General features: G+C 37.4%; 1 protein-coding gene across 1 annotated transcript in view; it reads left to right on the forward strand.

Annotated features, from left to right (window-relative positions):
• Window positions 1-24,906, forward strand: part of LOC5566410 (vertebrate ancient opsin) — a 190,545-nt gene that overhangs the window by 104,509 nt on the left and 61,130 nt on the right. Inside the window, exon 4 of the mRNA XM_001650752.3 lies at window positions 7,717-7,876. Within this exon, the coding sequence (XP_001650802.3) occupies window positions 7,717-7,876 (160 nt within the window). The remainder of the gene's footprint in view (window positions 1-7,716; window positions 7,877-24,906) is intronic.

The following is a 24,906-nucleotide window of genomic DNA, read 5'->3' on the forward strand; positions in this document are numbered from 1 at the left end:
ATCCAGGATCTTTTCGTAATGGAAATTTCCTTGACTCCCCTGGGCATAGTGTATCATCGTACCTGCCACACGATATACGAATGCGAAAATGGCAACTTTGACAAAGAAAGCTTTCAGTTAATAACTATGGAAGTGCTCATAAGAACACTAAGCTGAGAAGCTGGCTCTGTCCCAGTGAGGAGACAATTCCAAGACTTCTTCGAACTTTCGATGCACGAAATTTTTTTTTGATGGTTTAGAAAATTATGTATTTTGCCATGTTAGAGAAATGGATAATTTTGTATGGAGAGGTGGATTAGATCAAAGTTTGATATATCATGCAGTAAATTTCATGTAAACATCAATGAAACCAGTGCACTATGGTCCAGAAATCAGTTTTACGCGGAAAGTTGCATTTTGAGCTTTAGAATGAAACATTAGACAAAAACGGTCTTCTACAAAGTTGTTTGTATTAGTAAGGCCCTTTGTTTGGTGTTATTGGAAATTAGGGTGGACCACATTTTCATAGAAATTGTGTAACTAACTTTCTTATTTGTAGAAGTTATATTATACATGCTTCAGCAAAGTTGTAGACCATTGAATTTCAAGCAACTTTGTCAAAAAGTTTTTTTTGTATCTCTTAAATTGACTGATTTAGAGCTATTTTCCTACGGTGACATAGGGTGGTCCGAACAAAGCTGGTTTTTTGGCTCTAGAGTTTTCAATTAAAATTTCTCATCAAAGTAGTCTATGAAACACTTTTAAAGCTTTGAAAAATGCGTAATTTGGTGAGTGAAGAAACTCTCTATCTCCTCCCGTTTGGGAGTTATTGTTGTTTTACTCTCAAAAACATGCCTACTTTGATTGAGAATATCTCTGATTGGGGCAAACATAAAACATATCTTTTGACGGCATTCGAAAGATAAAATAAAATTGTATATTATATCAAAAAATAACAAATGTTTTATTTATGTAAGTCTCACAAATTGTCTTGAAAAACAAATATTTTTTATCGCAAAAACTTTAATAACTTTTGAACTAAAATAGATATCAACAATCATTTTGTAAGAAAATTTGCGTTTTGTTAAGTTCCAAAAGTCGTTCATAGATGACTTTGACGAGAAACTAGTATTAAAAAAACTAGAGTAAAAAAACTTATTTTTGTTGGACCACCCTGCTATGATTAGGAAAAAATGCTCTAGATTGGTCAAATTTTGAGCTACAGAAAAACTGTTTTAGCAAATTTGTTCTACCGCTGTGCTATAGAGTATATACCAGTATTTTTGCAAATAAAAAAGTTGATTATATGATTTGTGTGATATTTTGGACCACCCTAGTTTTAAATGACACAGTATGGAAGCTTACGTTTTTTAAAACAATTTTGTAAAAGATCATTTGTGTCTAAAATTTTGTTTTCATGCTCAAAATGCAAAATAATACAGAAATACATATTATGAAAATTTTCAAAATAGTTTTAGAGACCTATCTTTCTTATTTCAGATTTCTCGCCATAGCGGTCTATGAACGACTTTAAGAGCTAAACAAAACGCAAATTTTTATGCAAAAATATTGATGATATTTATTTTAGTTCAGAAGTTATTGAAATTTTTCTGCTTAAAATCCTTTGTTTTTCAGGGCATTTTATTAGAGTTACATAAATAACACATGGGCATTTTTTTTTATTATCGGACAGGTTTGGGCCGGAGGTTCTCCGATTTGCATGAAATTTTCACCAGAGGTAGAGCTATTGGATACATGACCAAAAGTGAAATTCAAAAAAATTATAGTGGCCTATTTTCCCGGAAAACTCTAAATGAATTTTCACGATTTCTCTATATACCTCAAACTTTGAAAATTCATATCTCCTGAACTATGCATCGTAGAACAAAAGTTTTTTCGTGAAATCGAAAGGAAATTTTCTCAGCAATCCATTAAACATATAAAAAGAAAAACATTTCTCGGAAAATTTTTCACCATGGAAAAAATTGTCGAAAAAATAGCGAAAAAACTATCGTCTGTATCATGAAAAATTTTCAAAAAAATATTTTTTGTTTCATCAATTCATACTCTAACTTTCGTCCATAGACGCCAAAGTGGTATCTTTTACCGTTTAGGCGACAGAACTGAAAAACCGATGACCACCCGCACGCTTCTCATAAAAAAATGTGTTCTATTGTGGGCCTCATAACCGTGCGCTAACGGCGGCAGTAAGTTACACGCATTGTAAGTGTAACACAGTAAACCATCCTTTCCTTTCCAGTCAGAAGAAGCTTTTCGTCAATCGGACCACTCTTCATTGGTTAGTTGGGTGTTTTGTGTGCCCTTCATCAGCAACGTTATTTAGTATTAAAGCTAACAGCCTCTATGAAAGCCGCACGGGAAGCTCTTGTAATTATCTATCATTATGGTAACGTTTGAAGGATCAAATCTCAAGATCCACTTTCTTTGAAAACTTATGAATATATTGTTAATATGTTGTTTCGGCCAGGACGTCTTTCCTACGTTGTGTCTTTTACGATACAACGGACGGCAAATCAAGTGAACGACGGCTTCACTTTAACAGATGTATTACCACTGAGAGGCAGCATGCCTACTTGGTGGAGAAACGAAAGGAACTACATTCTTACAAATTCAATGGGTGATACGGCCAGACAAAACATAGGGTAAGTGTTCCCTTAGTTGTGGGTGTTCCTATAGTTGCGGTAGTGCCATTTTCGCTGATTTTTCTGCATTAGCCACAGAACCGACACTGCCAATCGACGTATTGGCATGTTGATACACGAAATAGTTGAAAATAGCGTTCAAATTGTTTTAAAACTGATGAAATATCACTAAAATTGCTAAAACTGTTCTTGCTTGTACCAATAGTTGCGGTAAAGTGTTCCTATAATGGAGGATCCCATAAGAAAACAACGGATACCGCAACTATAGGAACACAAATTAAAAATATACCGCAACTAAAGGAACAGTGTACCAATAGTGGAGGTATTATTTTTCATTGACGTGCCGTGGATTACTACGATGAAATCATTTTTCTCATTAAGTCAATGCTCATTACTTCCCGTTACAACATCAACATGTGCATTAATTGCGCTTCTTGAATTATTGCGGTAAAATGAAGTTCATTCGTGCTTAGTACCTCCACTATTGGTACATCTACCCTACAATAATTATTCATTACGCGCGTACGCTTCTCAATACAGTTTGGCGCGCTGTTGGGTTGGCGCCAACTGTAGAGGCTGCACGCTGACTGGCAGTGGAATATTCCACAGCAGCCATCAATGGAACAATAGATGGCGTCCCTGAGTGTTATACAGTTGATTGATATTATATACATGCAAATACTATACTATATTCTTCGAAGGGGCGGTCCATTAATTTAGAGATGGTCGGGTCTCGGGTTTTCAAACCCGAAACCCGACCCGAACCCGAACCCGACGGGTTCGGGTCGGGTTCGGGTTTGAAAATTTAAAAAAATTCGGGTTCGGGTTCGGGTCGGGTTTGAAGGCTACAAAATATTCGGGTACGGGTCGGGTTCGGGCTTGAACAAAGAAGGGTTTAGTCGGGTTTGGATCAGGTTTGATGAGAATTGTGAACAGAGTAACAATCTAAAAGCTTTCGTATTTATCAGAAACGATGAATTTATCATCGTTCCCAACTCGGGTTTTATTCGGGTTTTTCTTTGAAAACTTTTTCGGGTTTCGGGTCGGGTTTGGGTTTGAACAGCAATATTTTCTCGGGTTCGGGTCGGGTCCGGGTTTGATTTACAATTATTGTCTCGGGTTCGGGTCGGGTCCGGGTTTGAAGAAATAAAATTAGTCGGGTGCGGGTCGGGTTCGGGTTTGAAAAATGTCAAACCCGACCATCTCTATTAATTATGTAAGGGTTTTTGGGGGTGGAGGGGGGGTTTGAGATTTCTTACGCGCCATACAATTTATTTTTAATATTCATACAAAAAATCTTACCATGGGGGGAGGGGGGGTTGAAAAACCTCGAAAATTGTCTTACGTAATTAATGGATCGCCCCCAAGGAACAATCAGAATTTACATCAAATATATCACTTTGTATAGAAAACAAAACTGAAAATTTATTCACGCGCTTTTAGTTAATTATCTAATCATTTGATAAATTGAACAAAATTTGAAAAAAGCAATAAAATTAAAAATAGCACTTTATGTATGCATAAATATCCTTTTTGCTTGGCAACTATATGATACTGAAGGTCAAGCATGGGAAACACCTACTCAGTTATTGTGTTTGCTTTACTCGCTTCCACGCACAGTCGGGAGCGAGAAAGCCGTTTTTTTAACCAAGCCGAACGTTTCAATTTCCAGTGCCCATTTTATTTCTTCGGCAAACACTAAGCGAAACAAAAAACGGCATCTGGTCAGTCAAATGCAATACCAAAATTCGGACAAAGGACAAACATTTGAAAAGGGTTCAAGAGGTCTTGAGCTTTTTTTCAGAAACGTTGCTGTTGAGCCCTTTTTAGCCCGCCCACGCAAACTTACCCCACTATCAGGAAGATTGGTGTTAGCTCTTCCTGATAGTGGTATTGGTGAGCGTGATCGAGTTGGGTTCAACAGCGGCTTGCAAAGCCAATGTTTACAAATGGCGATGTGCCCTTTAGAAATGTTTGTCCAGGAATGATTGTTTACATTCTGATTCCGTTCGAATGGCATTCGGGTTTGAGTGCCAATGAGCGTTCACTGACTGGCAGTCCACACCACGGAATGATTCAGTGAGTAGGAATCCTCTCAGTCAGTTCAATGCATTCGGCGAATGGATGCTAAGTGCATTAACTCGTGCCTCGCAGATACAAGTGTATTGGTATTCACTTCTCTTCGCGTTCCTTCCGATTGTCGCTTTAACACAATCGGTTTCGACGCTTTCATGCTACACTCCGCCTAGGACGGTTCAGCTATCACTGAATGTTCGATATCAGCAGATTTTTTGCTATTTTTCATCGGTGGCGTTCGGGTGATTGAGTGAATTTTCCCATGCTTGCTGAGGGTCAGTTCCTATCACCTATATTATTAAATGTTAGGATCGTTTTCAATTAAAAACTGTTGGTCTCAATAGTAAAGGTTACGAATAGAGAACATACAAAACACCAACCAGACCAAAGGAGAGTGCTCCGATTGACGAAAAGCTTCTTCTGACTGGAAAGGAAAGGATGGTTTACTGCGTTACACTTACAATGCGTGTAAATTACTGCCGCCGTTAGCGCACGGTTATGAGGCCCACAATAGAACACATTTTTCTATGAGAAGCGTGCGGGTGGTCATCGGTTTTTCAGTTCTGTCGCCTAAACGGTAAAAGATACCACTTTGGCGTCTATGGACGAAAGTTAGAGTATAAATTGATGAAACAAAAATATTTGTTTGAAAATTTTTCATGATACAGACGATAGTTTTTTCGCTATTTTTCCGACAATTTTCTCCATGGTGAAAAATTTTCCGAGAAATGTTTTTCTTTTTATATGTTTAATGGATTGCTGAGAAAATTTCCTTTCGATTTCACGAAAAAACTTTTGTTCTACGATGCATAGTTCAGGAGATATGAATTTTCAAAGTTTGAGGTATATAGAGAAATCGTGAAAATTCATCTAGAGTTTTCCGGGAAAATAGGCCACAATAATTTTTTTGAATTTCACTTTTGGTCATGTATCCACGAGCTCTACCTCTGGTGAAAATTTCATGCAAATCGGAGAACCTCCGGCCCAAACCTGTCCGATAATAAAAAAAAATCCCCACATCTGTAATTTTTTGATATAATATACAATTTTATTTTGTCTTTTTAATGCCGTCAGAATATATTTTTTATGTTTGCCCCTGATCAGAGATATTCACAATCAAAGTAGGCATGTTTTTGAGAGTAAAACAACAATAACTCCCAAACGGAAGGAGATAGAGAGTTTTAACTCACCAAATTACGCATTTTTCAAAGCTCTAAAAGTGTTTCATAGACTACTTTGATGAGAAATTTTAATTGAAAACTCTAGAGCCAGAAAACCAGTTTTGTTCGGACCACCCTATGTCGCCGTAGTAAAAAAGCTCTAAATCGGTCAATTCAAGAGATACAAAAAAAACTGTTTCTGGCAAAGTTGCTTGAAATTGAGGTCTACAACTTTGCTGAAGCATGTATAATATAATTTCTACAAATAAGAAAGTTAGTTACACAATTTCTATGAAAATATGGTCCACCCTAATTTTCAATAACACCAAACAAAGGGCCTTACTAATACAAACAACTTTGTAGAAGAACGTTTTTGTCTAATGTTTCATTCTAAAGCTCAAAATGCATCTTTTCGCGTAAAACTGATTCCTGGACCACTGTGCAGTGTTTCATACTACTTTGGCGACCTGTAGCGTGCTGGAACATTTCTGAAAATGGCATCAGATTTAGCAAGCCCAAATCTACTAGAGACACATAACACGCAAAAATGTAATTTTTGTTACTTACTTACTTTTGTTACATGACTTATTTCTGAGAAGTTATGAAGTGCTATCATCTTCGATCTACTAAATTGTATTCATTTACCCACAAGAAGCAGTGTATCCACGTGAGTTAACCTTACACGGGATCTGCCCTTGATATATAAAAAACATGCCTTGCAAATGAGAACCATAACAATTGTCGAGTAAGCTTATTGGCTTAAACTGATACTCAGTGCCGATCCATTTGTTATCCGAGAACGAACAGCAAAAGTTCAATTATCCGGAAAGAGCAGAAATCGGTATAAACTGCACTTTATGTACCGGCTCATAATGCTGCCACGGAATGATAAGGGTCTGCGCTCAATTACGCATGGAATTTATCCTCTCCATTTGGATGAGTATGGTTCGTGAATGTGCATAATTCTTGTTCCTTCGAGGTCGAGGGTTGGATATGGATGTCCAACAATCGAGAACAGATGGATCAAGTTTGAATTTACATTCTTCTTTTTTGCATGACGTCCTCACTGGGTCACATTTTGCTTATCAGCGTAGTGTTCAATGAGCACTTCCACAATTATTTACTAAGAGCTTTCTTTGCCAAAGTTGGCATTTTCGCATTCGAATATCGTGTGGCATGTACGATGATACTTTATGCCAGGCCTGCCCAACCTTTTCGGCTCTTTTTCGACATAAATGGTTGCTGCGTTCGCAAGAATAGACCAATATGAACAAAATTAGTCTCAAAAGAAAGCTTGGTAATATATTTGTCTAATCCATGCTGAAAAATTGGAATTTATATCAACCTCTTTGCTACCGATGCAATTACGTCCAAAAAATGATCCGGCCCGCGGGCCCGACTGATTTTAACTTTTGCTTGCATGACTAGCGAAGAGTTTGAAATAAATTTAAAATTTTCAGCATGGATTAGACAGATATACTACCAAGCTTTCATTTGAGACTAATTTTGTTCATATCGGTCAATTCTTGCGAACCCACCAACAATTTATGTCGAAAAAGAGCCAAGAAGGTTGGGCAGGCCTGCTTTATGCCCAATGAAGTCAAGGAAATTTCCTTTACGAAAAGATCCTGGACCGACCGGGAATCGAACCCAGACACCTGCAGCATAGCTTTACTTTGAAGCCACGGACTCTAACGCGGCTATGGAAGACTCCTCTGTATTGCCATTGACAGGTTTCACTTATCCATGTGTTTTTAAGGTTTTCAAAACTGTTAGCATTAAAAATTCCTCCTTGAATCATTTGACATATTAGTAATTATTGTTATCTCTCGTTTCAGCTGTGGACCCCAATAAATATCATCCTGTTCAATCTGGTGTGTTCGGACTTTTCCGTGTCGATTATCGGCAACCCGTTCACACTGACATCGGCCATTTCGCGGCACTGGATCTTCGGCCGGACGGTGTGCATTGCCTACGGATTTTTCATGTCCCTGTTGGGTAAGTATTCTCTATCGGATTTTACAAACTTCAGTTCTTTTATTGACTTTTAACAGCTATTCTGAAAAACAATCCGCATTACAATTTAAAAAACAATAACTTATCGTGCGTTTTTAAACAAGGTCAAACCATGTGTAAAGTTATGGAAAAATAAATCCACCAGGTCGGGTTTGTAAAGACAATAACCGACTATTCACTGTTTGTTGAACAAATACATAAACGTAGTACCCCCTACACTATTTCGTTATAAAGTGTACCGCTACATTTGACTCGTTTGAAACTGCAGCGTAAAACGAGCTCATCAGTTGATACTCCTTCCTCGACTGCGCAACAAGTTGCTGCCAAGCAAAATGCGAAAATTAAACAAAACTATTACTCCAATGATGCAAAAGTATCTATGACAAATGGTCGAAAGGGCAAAAGGTAGAAGAACAAAAAAGAAAGGACACAAAAAACTTGATAAAAATAGGGAATTTGGGTGAAATGGGCATTATAACGATTGTGCGGGCAAGTACAACTCTTGTAGTCACTTCTTTATAGGGATGGTTTTTGTATGAGTCCATCGGAAATTTAGTAAGGCTTGTCACATTTGACCACCTCCCCGCCCCCCTAAGAGCGTAACATTCCATACTCCTATCATCCAAGAAACATTATTTCAATAGCTCATCTTCCATCGCTTCCTTGCATATAATGTGAGAAATCTTATCTAAAGCCCAATAAAACTGATGAATTTGGGTAAAATAAGCATGGTAGCAATCCACGCGATCAGTTTCGACTTCTGCATTCACTTACTTGGACAGTTATCGCTTCAAAAAAGTTATTTCAATAACTCATAAGGCACCGTCAACAAATTTTTTATTTCTAATTCTCATGGCTTACTACAATTAGTTTTCTTAAACGTGGATTACTTCGATCCCAATACTCCTCCCTGATCCTCAATGCCTATTTGTAACTTGTTACCTTTAGTTTATGTGAGCTAAAGTTTATTAGATATTATCAAGAAAATAAATACTTTGTAACGCAGCATCTGAAATAAAGAGGTCGCAGTGTGCCTCCAATCAGCACAAAAAGTGGGTAATCACAAGGTGGGCAATTGCCAGTCACAAATTTCCAGGATTCCGCACTTCTACCGACTGCCAGCAACGAGGGTAGCTACGATCAGTTATCCCCAGTTATCCCAGTTAGACGTACGTGCTAAAGGTAAGTGCGTTCTGGAAGTGCTAATCACGAGCATTTAATCAAAAACTGCACTGAGGGCTGATGCAGTGTTGCCACATTTTTTCCAACTCTCATCTGTGTTTTCGGCTGAAAAAATCTCTTTTTTTCTTAAGTCAACCTTAAAAAATCTTGGTAAAAATCTGTGTCGCGATAAAATCCAAAATTTTATTTTTTTTTTTTTTGGTTAAAAAGAACTTTTGCGAACGTTTTATGGGTGTTCTTGGAATGTCAAAAATTTTTATTATGAACTTATTCTACTTAAAGTAAGTTAAAGACGGATAATTGTTTCTAAAAATTCAAAATACTTAAGTTTTTGAGAAAAACCAAACAGAGTAATGGCATTTCTGTTTTATATCTTCCAAAACCGTGTCATAAACTCGTGAAATATCCTTAAATCTTTTTTATCTAAAAAATCTGTGATCTGTGATCACAGATACCTGTAAGCAAAAACAGGAAAAAATCTGTGTAATTACAGATAAATCTGTGTATGTGGTATCACTGGGCTGATGTGCCATTTGCAGGGATTGAATCCTAAGAAATTTGAGAGAATCTCTCACGTGTCGCTCTCTGTAACGATCATAAAACGCTACACGCTAAACTTGTCACGCTCAGAAATGAGTGCCGAGTACACAAAATCAGCCTCTTTTCATGCAGCACAGATTCTGTGCAAATGGGGCTGTACACAGTTTTTTGCAAACGGTGGTAAACAAACCGAATGAGTGAAATGCGCACAGAGGAGGAACGCTTGGAAAGCGGAATGCGCTTCCATGTTTGTTTTGCTTCTGAAAACATTAAAAAACATTCCGATTTTAAAGTTTTTCAGAGATTTTTTCATTCGAATAGCTGAAACGGAAGCAAATGGGGAAAAAACTTTCTCATTTGCGACCATCTTCCGGCTTTTCGCTGGAAAAAATCCCTGAAAACTCCCCATCTTACCAACGGCCAACTGTTTGCTGCCGCGCGGGAGATGATTGAGCCAATGGCCAACACATCGGTTACACATAGCATGAGTGCGACTTACACAGAATTTTTACTCAGCCAGAGAGTCCTGCATTGGTTGCCTCATTCTGTGTAGTTCACAGGACTGAAACGGCTGTCATCCACGAACAACTGAAGTGAAGCCAAAAATTAGGTACTGGAGAAGGTGCTGATTTGACAGCTTGTCCAAAAATACCGTTTTAGGCACGAGACACACTCGATTTCGAATGCGACATTCGAATTTTACCTATCAATCTGGTGCTGAGTGCGTATTATTTTATCCAGTTTTTCTGTAATTGCTTGATAATTTAGCCACATTTTATTAGGCACAACAATAAACGATTATCAATAGTATAATGTTTTTCTCATACGACATTTGTCGCTTCCGCACGGGGTTTGATGAAGGCAAAGCCTAAATTTGTTTACTCCAGCACTAGCGCCACACAGATGGTGGTAGGCTTCAAGAACTAGCGCTTTCTTCAGGGGGTTGGTGTAGTTTTAACACATGGGCTGCGTTGAGCAGGCTTAGCGTGTTGCGATACAATGACGATCGAGTTCTCTCTGCACTTGGAAGTTTTCTTAAAAACTACCTTAAGCAATAAAACAGTACTTTTCAATGCTAAAATTAAAAACGGTACTTTTCAGTGCTACTAAAACAGTACTTTTCAGTACTATTTTTTCTACTATTGATCCCTTTACGATCCTTGTTTGGACCCGTGCCTTCGATTTTTCGTTGGCGAAAGCTAGCGGTGGTAATCCTTCTTGGACATCGTCTTGGGAAAAAACCTCTCGAAGGTCACGTTTCCTTCGTTTATTCATTAAGAATGGAAGAAAGAACGTTTCTCCAGAATGCGAACTTTTTTCCAAGAATGAAATGAATAATTCTCGCGAAACATTACTAAAGGACATATGTACAAATGAGAGATTCTCTCCTCTCTCGCTCTCTTTCGATTATAACAGTGGAATACTAAAGGTTTTGGGAAGTTTTTCACTACAGATCGAAAAGCATTTTCCTTGACTAGTGTTTCATACAAAAAACGCAACAGAAGAGGTTAATGTGACTCAGTAATTGATCAAAGAGAAAGTAAACAAAGAGAGCCTCTCATTTGTACATACGTCCTATAGTAATGTTTCGCGAGAATTGTATCGAAATGAGCAATCAGTTCGATGCTCTAGACAAATTTTCCGAACAAAAAAATCGAAGCAGCCTCTAGCCCAGGCACTTTGATTCAAGTGAGGAAGCAAAGAGTGCCGCCTATCGTGGTCAGTTGTTCCGAATTTGGGGGATTTAGGCTTCTTTAGATCTCCTATCTTGAACTCCATCAGGGGAATCAAGATTTCCTTCAAAATCGCAAAGAAAGGAGACTGTCGCGTTTTGCCGGAAACTCTTAGAGATCGCGAACTTCTTCTCAAACATCTTGAAGAGAAGGAGTACAATTTTTTACTTATGACGACAAAACTGAACGTTTGTTCAAAGTTGTTTTGAAAGGTCTCTCAAGCGACTATAAGTCACCTGAAGAGATCAAAAATGGAATAATTGATTTACTTGGATTTTCCCCAGTCCAAGTAATCATTATGAAAAAAGAACACAATCTGGCAATGTTCGGCAAGGGCTTTCTCTAATATTCTAGTTCACTTCAACAAAAAAGAACTAAACAATATTAAAGCTTTAGAAAAAGCAAAACTTATGTTCGATGTCCGTGTGGCATAGGAACATTTCCAGAAACCTGGAGGAAATTAACAGAACCCCACTCAGTGCCGTCGGTGCCCCACTTTTGGCATGGTACAAAAGATTGTCGCATGGATGCTAAATGCATGATTTGCGGAGATTCTTCTCACGCCAAGGACGTCTGTCCAGTGAAGGAAGATACCACCAAGTTTATATGCTCTAATTGCGGGGCCAATCATAAGTCAAATTTTTGGAATTGCCCTTCACGCAAAAGAGTCATTGAGGCTCGTGCCAGGCAGATGAAAGATAATATCCGTTACGATAACGGTCGTTTCCGGAATTTCCCTGGTAGAGTATCGAACAATATCCATTTTTCAGTGAACGATCGTTTGATCAGGAATCATACCCATCAGGAAGGTCATAATCATGCTCATTCACAAACTAAATTTAAACCGTCGGGTAGCCGTTCGAATCTTTCAATTTCGAATGTATCGACCCACGGTAAATCCTTTGCCGATATCGTAGCAGGTAATTTGAACTCCTCCCCTATTCGTACTATGAGTACCCAGTGTACTTGTTTCAAATCAAATGAAAAAAAAACCCTACCGCCACAGATAACATCTACTCCGCCTCTTCGTCTACCGAAAATTCTAATGGGAAATCATCAAATGTACCCACTTCAAGTGATATGTCCGCCTCTGATTTTAATTTTCTAACTGACCTATTGAATCTAATGATTCATGCAATGTTCAAAGCCACCACTATGGCTGAAGCAGTCCAGGTATCAGGTATCAGTATGGTAGGAGTGGACAGAAGATGTCCAATAGCACGTAGGCCATCGCAAGTGGGCCCTTTGTGCCAAATCTCCAAAAAAAAAACAACATCATTTACCTGAAAACTTCTATTGTAGAGACTATAAATAATATGAAAACCATCTGAAGATGTAACAATAAAAATGATATAAGGATAAAACCATACAACTTAATTAGATTGTCGATAGCTTCGATGAACTCGTATAACATGCGGATTATTAAGTGTGAAAAAGACAAAAAAAAAACTCTTTAGAGAAACACGCAATATTTGCGGAGTATACACAAATGTAAATATTCGAAAAACGAAAATGTAAAGCAAACTATAGCTATATTTTGTTTTTTTTTTAATTTTATTGACAAATTCCGTTCTTAATTCAATGATTTTTTTTTTTGAATGACAATTCAATGGGAAAATTTACTCAGGAAAGGAAAGGGAGAAACTTTGATATTTTGTTGTATTTAAAAGCGGTGAGTCTACCAAATGCATAGAATACGTTAAATTCATTGTCCTCTAATAAATTTAGTGAATGTCCAGGCCAAAGATAAAAAGTCTTTTTCCTTCCCAAGGTTTGGTAGCCTTAAACAAATGCCACCGTTTAATGCCTAGATGAGTATTTAGATTATCCAAGCGAGAAATTACTAGCGCTGCAGGAGTACGCTCTTCATTTCTCCAAGGAACAGACAAACACACACGTTGAAGTGGAGATGTCGGAATCCATTCGATAATGTCAAGATTGCCCCTACTCCAAGTGTCCGTGATGTCCTTGATCTGCCTCTCAAGCCATGAACGAGATTCCATATTAGTGCATTCAAACCAGATTCTGCCAGATGCGACACCAAGGCCATTGAATTTCGGGACGACATTGGAGTTCAAAGTTCTGTCCAATCGCGGGAAGAGTTTGGACAAAAACTCGTCCAAATCCTCCAAAATCAACTCACGGGTACGACTTACAAGTGCTACTTTGGTTTTGGGATTATCATCGGTTTCAAAAAGTTGTTTTTTTGTAGCCGCATCCTGTGGAAGTTCGTCGTCTCTTATGTCGTTTTCGTTTTTAGGAACTGGGTCGGTGATCAACACATTAACAAACCAACACCAAGCAAATTATAGTTCGGTCGAACCTGAATCAGGTTAGGGTTGAAACTGTGATTCAGAACGGGTTGCGCCAGTTCCAACCTAGGTTCAAAAACGAATTCGACATTAGAGAGCATCTTCTTCTCTTGGAGTTGACCGACATGGTATCGATGCATTGTTTTCCTTGTGTAAGTGTCTTGTTCGACACAATTGAAGACACATTTTCGGAACCGCTTACGACGTCCATTTCAATGGAGCCAAGCTCCGAATCATGCACTTTGGCGCCATGTTGAGGGTTGCTGGAGCATGCAGCAGGCATGTTTTCACTATTTTAGGAATATTAAACATTGATACATAACGTCATACATTAAATAAAGCGACTATAAATAAAAACTCGCCGTGTACGAGACATAGTATCGTTCAATACGGGAGTGATGATTTCAAGAAGGGTAATAATTAAAAACACAAACGACAGAGTGAAACACTACTGGTCAATAGGAATAAATGTGACGATATGAACATTGCTTCACACTGTAAATCTCTCTCAACAATGCGGCTACAATGATCAAGGAACAAAGTTGAGTGTTCGTACAATGCCATGAATTGAAGTATGGGTGTGCCTCTAAAAGGTATAACTTGAATGCAAGTTTAAGATCTAAGTAGGGTGAACGCACTTATCTTCACTACTCCTAAGAGAAAAAATAATAATAATAATAAAAAACATATATATCACTTCATAAGTAAATAGGCACATGGACTAAAAGGCACTTTAATAAGGAACAACAATTAAAGCAGTAACTAAAATAAATAATATAACCTAATAAAATAAAAACTTGAATACTAATATAAAAAAAATAAACAAAAAATACTATTAAAATAGAAAAACAAAAGAATTCTGTAATAAGGGACAAAAAATAAAGCAGCTAAGGCAAATAGTAAATTTTCCCATAAATTATCACATACTATAAAACTCATTGAACAAGCTTGTCCTAGGCACTATGTAAAGAAAATGTTGGTTAAAAATTCCTAAATTCTTATACATTTGTTTATCAAATGATAGATTTCTCCATGTACAATCCATCTTATAAGCCAGGTAGAACTTACAAAACTGGGTAAATATGGGATCAATTGCGAACCACTGATCAAGATGTTACGCATTATTCAAGTTGTATGCAACTTGTATATCAAATGACACTTGCACTTGAAAACGATAAAAACGAAACTTTGAAAGTTTACTGACAGCTATTTTGATAGTTTATCACCATAATTATGGAATATCCAAAACTCACACAACCATGGATGTGAGGAAAAAAGAAAAAAAAAAACAAATCCATGATGGCTACCAGTTTGCAGAGCTGAGCAAACAACTATTTTATAGAAAATTCATACCTTGTGTCTCATGAATTCAGAGAATAACGATCTATTTCGATGCATTGATTGGTTAAATTGATCACCGATCAATAAATAACACTATTGGAAAAACTCTACACTGACTACGTAGGAAAAAACACGCGATCCACGGAATAGTGTGGACCTACCACACATACACTTTCTTTTGAATTTAGTCGAATTTAGAAATTTAGTTCAAAGCCACCACTATGGCTGAAGCAGTCCAAGTTGGTGAAGAATTTACTAATCAAATTGTTATTGGATTACGTTTTTCTAATGGGTCCAAATAATAATTTAAATATTTTAAATTGGAATGCTCGTTCTCTGAATGGTAAAGAGGACGAGTTGTTTATTTTTATTACAGTTAATAACGTGCATATAGCAGTTATTACTGAAACGTATTTGAAACGTGGATCTAAACTCAAAAAAGATCCTAACTTTTTTGTTTATCGTAATGATTGACTTGATGGGGCATGTGGGGGAGTTGCAATCATCATTCGTAGGCGTACATCAACGAACATCAACTGTTTTCGTCGTTTGAAACTGAAGTTTTTGAAACTTTAGGTGTTTCTGTTGAAACACAACTTGGTAAATATACTTTCATAGCTGCATATTTGCCTTTTCAATGCTCTGGACAGCAAGTTAATTTGCTCCAAACTGACTTGCGAAAATTGACTCGCAATAAGTCAAATTTTTTGTCATTGGTGACTTTAATGCCAAACATCGGTCATGGAATAATTCTCAAAGTAATTCCAACGGCAGAATTTTATTTGATGAGTGCTCTTCAGGATATTTCTCAATTCAATACCCTGATAGCCCTACATGTTTTTCCTCTTCTAGAAATCCATCTACGATTGACTTGGTCTTAACCGACTCTAGTCATCTTTGTAGCCAATTAGTTACTCATGCTGATTTTGATTCTGATCATGTCCCTGTTACATTTCAAATATCGCATGAAGCGATTCTCAATCCAATCAGCTCCACTTTCAATTATTTACGAGCCGACTGGAATTTATATGAAACGTATGTTGACTCTAATCTTGATGTTTCTTTAGAAACTAGACTTGATATTGACAACGCTCTTGAAACTTTAATAAATTCCATTGTTGAAGTAAAATTTGAATCCGTGATTATAGACGATGATCTTAAACTCTTGATCCGTTTTAAAAACGTGAGGAGAAGGCAATTTGAACGCACTCGCGATCCTGCTATGGCTATATGGCAGGGTTTGTTGAAAGAAACCAAAAACCGTTTTGCACAACTAAGAAACAAAAATTTTGAAAATAAAATTTCTCAATTGGACCCTGGCTCTAAGCCCTTTTGGAAATTATCTAAAATCTCGAAAAAACCTCAGAAGCCAATACCGGCATTGAAAGAGGAAAACAAATTAAGGACTGTTCATTTTGTAAAGTGGACACCTTGTGCATGCTGTATCTTTCTTATTAATCAATGACATTTCAATCGGTTTTTTGCACATCGTTCGACTAGTATTGTACAATGTTGTGATAAAAAAAATTCTCCAAAATAATTAAATTTCACACGAATATGGAACAACGATTAGATCGGTCGATTTTTTGAGGTTATCAAAATCAATGATGGAAAGAAATTGGCTGGAAAATTCGATAATTTATATTTTCTATTTTCAAAAAAGGCTTGTTCTTCGAAAGCATCACCAATCAGAAGCCTGATGGAGAAAATCAAGTTATTTTTGGAGCAACAATTTTACAGATATAATAAAATCAATTTTCCCGCATATTTTTAAAGAAATATTTTTTTAATTTGATGGGAATTGATATGAGTAGAAGTTTTTGTGTAAAGTACGTCCTGACGGAAGTCTTAATATAGTAATAATATGAAAAATAACTCACGCCTTCATAGAGTTACTTAGTAAGTCCCCACGTCACATTCAAAGCACAACAGAAACACAATTGTTTTATTCTTAGAAGACCTATCAAAGTACATTGACAATCATCAAAATTGGCAACACTGCTGTAATAAAATCGATTTTATTTTCCACATATTATTTTCATAATATGTTATTCTGAGATTACCAATTGAAAAATTCGGAGAAAACTGTTTACAATTTGCTGTAGATCGATAAATATGCGTACATGATTTTAAAAGTATTAGACTTTTTAGTAAAACTACCATAAACAGTAAAATACTTAAGACTGTAGTTTAATCTCACGATTTAGCTTTCGTTTATACTAATATAATTTCTTTAGTAATCCAAACTAGTTTTGAACACGCTTTTTACTTTTCTCTTTTGCTGGGAGTGAAAGGATGGTGCATCAGCAAATTTGGCCATAAATGGGTAAATCACTAAAGTTACCTAATGTCATAGAATGGTGGAATATAATTGATATTTTTAAAGCTTTACCTTCAGTAGAATAGTAAAGGATACAAACATACAATTTGTTCATAAAAATAAGGATTTTTGTTTTGCGAAAAATAATGTTAAACTTTGACGGACAGCTTTTTTTAAGAGTTTTTGGAAAAACTATTTAGCTCTTCAACCAAAAGCATTTTCAAAGATTTTATATTTTCATAGCATTTTAGAATAATAGGTCAACGATACACAGAAAACCGATTACGATTTTATCAATGAATAAAATAGATATAGCATAAGCAAAGTGTCCACTTTATAAAATGAACAGTCCTTATTGCATTATAACACATTGAAATTATGTGTACTACTTAGTTCATCTGAGCCCCGAGGTCATAATTGTCTTTTAACATGTAAACCATCGACATTTTCCAGAAAATAAATTAATCAAACAAATGTTCAAAAGTAGCTCTTACCGGCGGCGGAACATTTTTGATTGGAATTTCCAGTCTTTGTTTGACTAGCAGCCGATTTGAGAGCTTAAATTGGGGATGAATAGCCGCAGTCCATTCTGCAAATCTTTCCGAAAAGAACAGCATCCCTTTCCAATTATACTGTTTCCAACAATAACCGTTACAGCGTATCATATCACCCAAACCACGTTGGCAAACAAGCTCAGCAAAGAGCAGCAGCAGCCTGAATCTGTTTACCGTTTGCATTAGTTGCGAATGAAGTCCGCGCGAACAGTTACTTTGTTGGGAGAAGAGCGAAGGAAGATTTCGTGGTATTGTTGGGGAATGGGCACCAATGTCCTATCATCGAGTTGACGAACTTTTTAGGCGGAGGGATTACGTTACAAAGACGACATTCAACGGAAGATAATAAACAATGTTGTTTTGGTGATGTTGCGGACTCAGACAAACGAAGATAACACTCTAATTGTTTTCGGGGAACAATTATTGGACGGCGAAAAATCGTTATTTTCGATCGAAAAATATCTGAGATGGTACGCCCGTTTGTCTATGCTGGGGCTTAACGATGATACGGCTTCGGAAGCTGGCCAGGCGTGTTCAGTTGATTTCTTCCGATCGATAAGCTAAAGGCCACTTATTCTTGGAAGCAGCTAAATTTGGATTTTGTTTACGGAACGGTTTTTGTTTGGATCTTGCATTAAATTGAGTGGAATTTGTCGAGATGTATACTTAACTTTAGACCAATGGATTACAACAAAAACTAGTTACATAACATTTTTTTTAAACACTCTGAGTAGACGTAGAGAATTGTAACAAAATTTAAGCAATTATTGCTGTTATCAATCTGTTCTGATTGAAAATTTATGTTAATCCTTTCGATGGAAATTGCCCCCAGCAATATTTAAGACAGTCAACCAAGCCCTTTGGTACCTAAGCTCCGGTGTCAACATTTCCGTACCTTAAGCGGTTTCCTTTCAGTGCGGTGTCAGTATCCGCAGAAGGGATCTTCTGTCAACAAGTTCACCAATTCGATGGTACCCGACCGATTTTAATACACCCTTACCAGCATGGGAGAAGCTTAATACTAATTACAAACATGTTTCGCTCTACAATGTTGCTACAGTCCCCGCTAGCTACTGTAGTAACAGATGATAGCATCCACCTATGGCAGTGATTGAGAAATGATACTGTGTGATACATGTAACGATCCGTTGGAAGGGTACTTGCCTGAGCCTTTCATGTTGACATAAAGGATTCGCTTAGTTGTGATTCATATGGTTTATGATAAACCGTTTATCGTGGAAATTCGTCCCTAATTCCTATTATGATACACAGTTGTGTTCAGAAGAATAGCTGTAGCTTGAATTTGATTGCCTGCCGGTGGTTGGTACTCCAGTTTCGCCAGATCTGCTGCACTTAGTCAAGGAATCGACAAGATGACTGATTGGGACTAAAAGACAACCCCAAATAACAATTCAACTAATTATCTATCGGAATCTTAACGATTCTATACCAATACCCGGAATGCTATTTACCGGAAGACCACTTACCGGAATGCACCATTACCCGGAAAATCTTCCATTCTTCTTACCGGCATCACGACTCAACTGGGATGAAGCCTGCTTCTAAGCTGTTCTAGGAGCATTTCTAAGTTATTAGCTTTATATCAACTGACCACTTTTGCATTCGTTTATAGTTTGAAGAGTATATAAGTACTCTGAAGAGGCGTCAAATTTGCCAACCAGAAATAATTTTGAACCAGCGGTATTCAATTCTACCAACTTCATCTGAATCTTTTTGCATAGCTTCACTTTGCCGCAACGTAGGTCATAGGCTATGAACGAATATTTCGAATTTAATTGAACGTGTAATTTATTTCTGATATAATTGGAAAAGAATCGCCTGATACAGATCAGAAAACTTCAAATTTAGGCTTTAATATGAAACATTACAGGCAAGGATAAAGAGTATAAGAAGAATTATTTTTACTATGCATATTTGACTCCAAATAACACCGAAGTCATTTTAGAAAATGTCGCCTATCGTATAAGATATGGTACATTTGAGTAAATATAACATTTTTGCAATTAAAAATCTTCTTAAGTTAAAACAGTTTAGAGTACAAGTTTAATATTGTATCAAAACATTAAAAAAGACAAATTTAACGAAGGAAGCGACATACAACAGTGCAATTCTCATTTTAGCTTTGTTATTCAAAGAAAGCTAAAAAAATCATATAAATATCAAAAAAATACCTTGGTTATCGAGAGTAGGGACACAATTCGCCTTTGTGACGTCCATCTATGGATTCCGAGACGTACCCGAATTCAGTACTAGGGTGATAAACTAGAAAAAAAACTATAAGGGTACATCCCTATGGGGTTGAACGAACTGGTGACGTAGGACCACGATGGTTAATTTAACTGGATTTGATGTCGTTTTTGTTGCTCGTTTTGACTTCATACTGTTTTCAGTGCTCGAAACTTTCGTAAATATTTATGCATATAACGATTTGCAGCCAAGTGTACGTTTAATCATGTCCCAAATATACATTATCTTTATCCGATGAATTCGTCATATTTATCTATGAAAATGTGAAATATCACTTCAGGTTGTATGATCATTTTGATATTATATTAGTAACCACCTATGAAATATATGGTAACATTGGAAAGAACAGTAGTGATTGAGGCTTGTTCAGCATGCTGAACCAAATCTAAGTAATTCTAATTAAAGAATAATTAACAACAATGTGTCTATAGGAAGTTATTCGAGGATTATAATGAAAGCTTCAGTCATCGCTTTGTTGATCTTATAATTTGAGAGAAATATTATTCATTGCTTGGCAATGTGATAAATAAAGTCGGAAATAATACTCTGTTAACTCTCTTACACACATTTGGTGGCCCTGAAAAGAACCAAAGGCTTTGTTAGCTCGGATGCTGTCATAGATAAATCGCACTACAGGATGTTATCAGTTGATTGCCATGGATAAACGAAGAATCCCCAACGCAAGTGTAGAAATTTGTATAAGTTCTCTGCTTATAAGACGAACCAGTTGAATGTTTCGTGGTGTGGATGGCACACATCAGCAACAGGTATTAGATCACACGGCTGAAGTCGAAATCTGAAAACGTATCAGGTATCAGAAGGCCGGCTCCAAAGGCACGTTCCCCACCAGTTGGGAGATTTGTGCAATCGCCATATTTGAGCCTATTTCATAATCTACCCGATGGGAAAGGAAAGGGAAGGGAAAGATGGGAGGAAATAGGAGTGGGGTCCCTTGAAGAGGGAAAATCGCATAAGCGAATTGAGAGCATGTAGCTCCATACCACAATGGGTTCGAACAGCGCCCTAAAAAGGGCACTGCAAAACGCATGAGCGTAAAGAGAGCCTATAGCTCATTACCACAGCGGGTTAAGAATAACAGGATGTCCTGAAGATTCAGGCTTCTGTATTCAGTTTCACTTAATAAGTGTTTACCAAGTAATTGGAATCGCATTTGCGCAAAAACTGGACAGTTACATATCAGGTGATACGAAGTTCCATAATCGGAGTCACAACTATCACACACAAATGAGTCAGCACGCTGAATATTTGCCATGTGATAGTTGAGTCGGTAGTCGCCTGTCAACGCTCTGACCAAGAGACTGCAATTCTGCTTTGACAGATTTGTTAAATACTTCGCCACCCTTGGAGATGGCTCAGTAATGTACAATTTTGTTTGACGACACGACTCCAAACTATTCCAATATTGCTTGTGCTGAGTTGCCGCCCAAGAATTTATCTGAAGCTTCACCCAGCACTTCGAAATTGGAATAGCCGGCTCAGGGCCAATGAAGTCATGCGATGCTCCATCGCGAGCTAGCTCATCAGCCAATTAATTTCCAGCGATGGAAGAATGGCCAGGTACCCATACAAGGTTTACAGAGTTGACTGAATTCAGTTCCTCAATTTGAGTTCGACATGCGATAACAAGCTTCGACCTTGAGTTGGCCGAAGCGAGAGCTTTTATAGCAGCTTGACTATCTGAACAGAAGTATATGACTTTACCCATTACGCGCTGTTGAAGTGCTGATTGCACTCCACACATAAGAGCAAATATTTCCGCCTGAAAAACGGTGCAGTTTCTACCAAGTGAGTAAAACTGATTCAGCCTTAGCTCACGAGAAAATACTCCTGCACCAGCTCTGGATTTTTCTCCAGTAGATCCAGTACCCATAAACGGTAAGAGCATGAAAGTGCTTCTTGTTTAAGATATACCATGCCCGCACAGTTACGGATCACCCACAGTGACGGATCACTTTGGCGTTCAACATCGGATAACTCGCTCAAAACATAAACGTTGATGTAAAACATATTTTTCCCATGTTATACTATTTGTCTTCTACCATTTGTGAAGTTAAGCACAACATTTAACCGCTAAATAACGGTGTTTTTGACAAATGTTTAGTTGGTACCACACAGCTATCATTATATGGTCGTTTTCTGTAAGAAGTGCCGTCAGCATTCATAAGCTCCCACAGGTGGTAAAATTTAAATGTTATAGCATGTTTTATGCTCGTTCACTTCGATTTAGTATCAATTCATCTTTGGAAAACATTTTACATGAATTTTTATTCAAAACACCGAATATTAGCACTTCTAACTAGTGATCCATAATATGGACCAGGAAATGATTGTTTACCACGGTTATGGATCACTTCCAAAGAATGTAGATTTCTGCTATTTTATGCATTGGATTAGACATTTTCAGACAATAGCACTAAGGATAAAACTAATAAAACATCAAGGTTTGTAAATTTCATACTTTAACAGACAAAAATGGGTGGAAAACTTGGTGTGGAGCGGAAACAGTTCATGTCTCAGTTATTATAATGCAGTATCACAATAAAAAGTGCATTTTACCCTTGTTTCCAGCTCTAACAATGCTATTTTTTGCAGTAATATATGACACATTGTTAACTTTCGCCATACCATGCAATACAGATGCATTGAGTTGAAAATCTCTTGATTTTGCGCACTGATCCGTAATATGTCACAATTTGATCCATAATATGATAATTGATCCATAATATGGTTTTCAGGAACCGACACAATTTTTAATTTTTATACAATTTTGTGTAAATATTACACTCAAAACAGTTTACTAATCGAAGTTCCAATTTGAAACGATTCGATTAGTGCTTTTAAATTACAATTTTACGTTTTCCATGTCGTTTTATTGAATTTTATAGGTTGGACTCCACACTATTTGATCCATAACTGTGGGGTCATGGTATGTGTAGTGGCGCAACGTCGAAAATGGCCTCAAGCGCTGCTGTGGGAGTTGTAAAGAACGCACCAGACATCGCCATCAAGCACATCCTTTGGAGATGGCCCAATTTTGATTGGATTGTTCTCACTTCGCCCTTTTGCCACCACACAAGACATCCATATGCCAATATTGGTCGAACAACTGTTGTGTAAATCCATTTGATATATTTGGGTTTGAGGCCCCAAGTTTTACCAAAGGTTCGCCGGCGTTGACCGAAGGCCATGCAAGCTTTTTTGACTCTGAAATCAATGTGAGGTGTCCATGAAAGTTTGGAATCTAGAATGACTCCGACATACTTTACTTGATTGGTCACAAAATTCTCAGTACCAAAAAGACGTAAAGGTCGAGTTCCATCGCGGTTTCGTCTTTCCGTAAAAAGAACAATAGATGTTTTATTCGGGTTAACCGAAAGGCCATATTGGCGACACCAACTCTCGACTACCTGAAGAGCACTTTGCATCAGGTCGAATAGGGTGCTTATGCACATACCAACTATCAGAGCTAGATAGTCGTCGGCAAATCCATAAGTTGGAAAACCGCAATTATTGAGTTGCCTCAATAGCGTATCTGCTACGAGATTCCACAAAAGTGGTGATAAGACTCCCCCTTGGGGGCATCCGCAAACACTCAATTTTCGAATCGCTGCTTGACGCAATGTCGAGAAGAGATGTCGGTTTTTGAGCATTTGATGAATCCAATTGGTAATCATTGTAGGTAGCCCATGGTTTCGTGCGGCTTCCAATATGGCATCGAAAGACACGTTATCAAAGGCACCCTCAATATCCAAGAAAACACCCAAGCACGATTGCTTCTGAGCGAATGCTTTCTCGATATCGTATAAAACTGTGTAAAAGAGTCACAGTGGACTTTCCAGATTGGTAAGCATGTTGATTCACATGAAGAGGCATGTTTTCCAAATAAACATCACGGATGTGATGATCAATAATGCGTTCCAGACATTTCAGAAGAAAAGAGGTCAGACTGATTGGTCTAAAACTCTTCGCTTCTTCATACGACGCACGTCCTCCTTTCGGGATAAACTTTACAGTAATATCACGCCAGGATCTGGGAATGTACCCGGTAGCAAAACTGCTTACAAGTAGCTTTTTCAAAACATGTTTGATAAACGCAAATCCCTTTTGGAGCAGAACAGGATAAATCCCATCCGCTCCTGGAGATTTGAAAGGAGCAAAACTATTGAGTGCCCATTGAATCGATTCAGTAGTTACGATACTGCGAGCCGAAGCCAGAGACTCGTAACTACATGAAAAGACATTTGGTTCATTCGTAGATGCTATGTCCACACATCCGGGGAAGTGTGTATTGAATAAACATTCTAAAACTTCTTCATCGGTGACTCTACATTAGGTAAGCGAATTTCGTTCACTCGGAAATCCATAGATTTTGCAAGGATTGTGTTCAGCCGACTGACTTCAGTCAAACTGGAAACATTTGTACAAAGGTTTTTCCAGCCGGATCGTTCAGCAGAACGAAGAGCCTTCTTGTAAGCCTTGCGAGCCGACTTCGTCAACTCGTGACTGATTCTATTCGAGCAGAGCGTTATGTCTAACACTTCTTCTCTATTAGAAACCATGAAGGTTGGGCGATTGCCTACACAGAAACAAATATTTAATTTTCAATGTGATGTAAACTGACGTCTACTGTAAAAATAAACCAAATTCGTGTGTTGTTACAGCATCATGTAAATTTAAATGAATATACATTCAATTTTCAACCAATAATGGTTGAATATTACATGAACGTGTAATTATAAAG

Source organism: Aedes aegypti, chromosome 3 (assembly GCF_002204515.2).
Source record: "Aedes aegypti strain LVP_AGWG chromosome 3, AaegL5.0 Primary Assembly, whole genome shotgun sequence".
In the NCBI taxonomy this organism is placed as follows: Eukaryota; Metazoa; Arthropoda; class Insecta; order Diptera; family Culicidae; genus Aedes; species Aedes aegypti.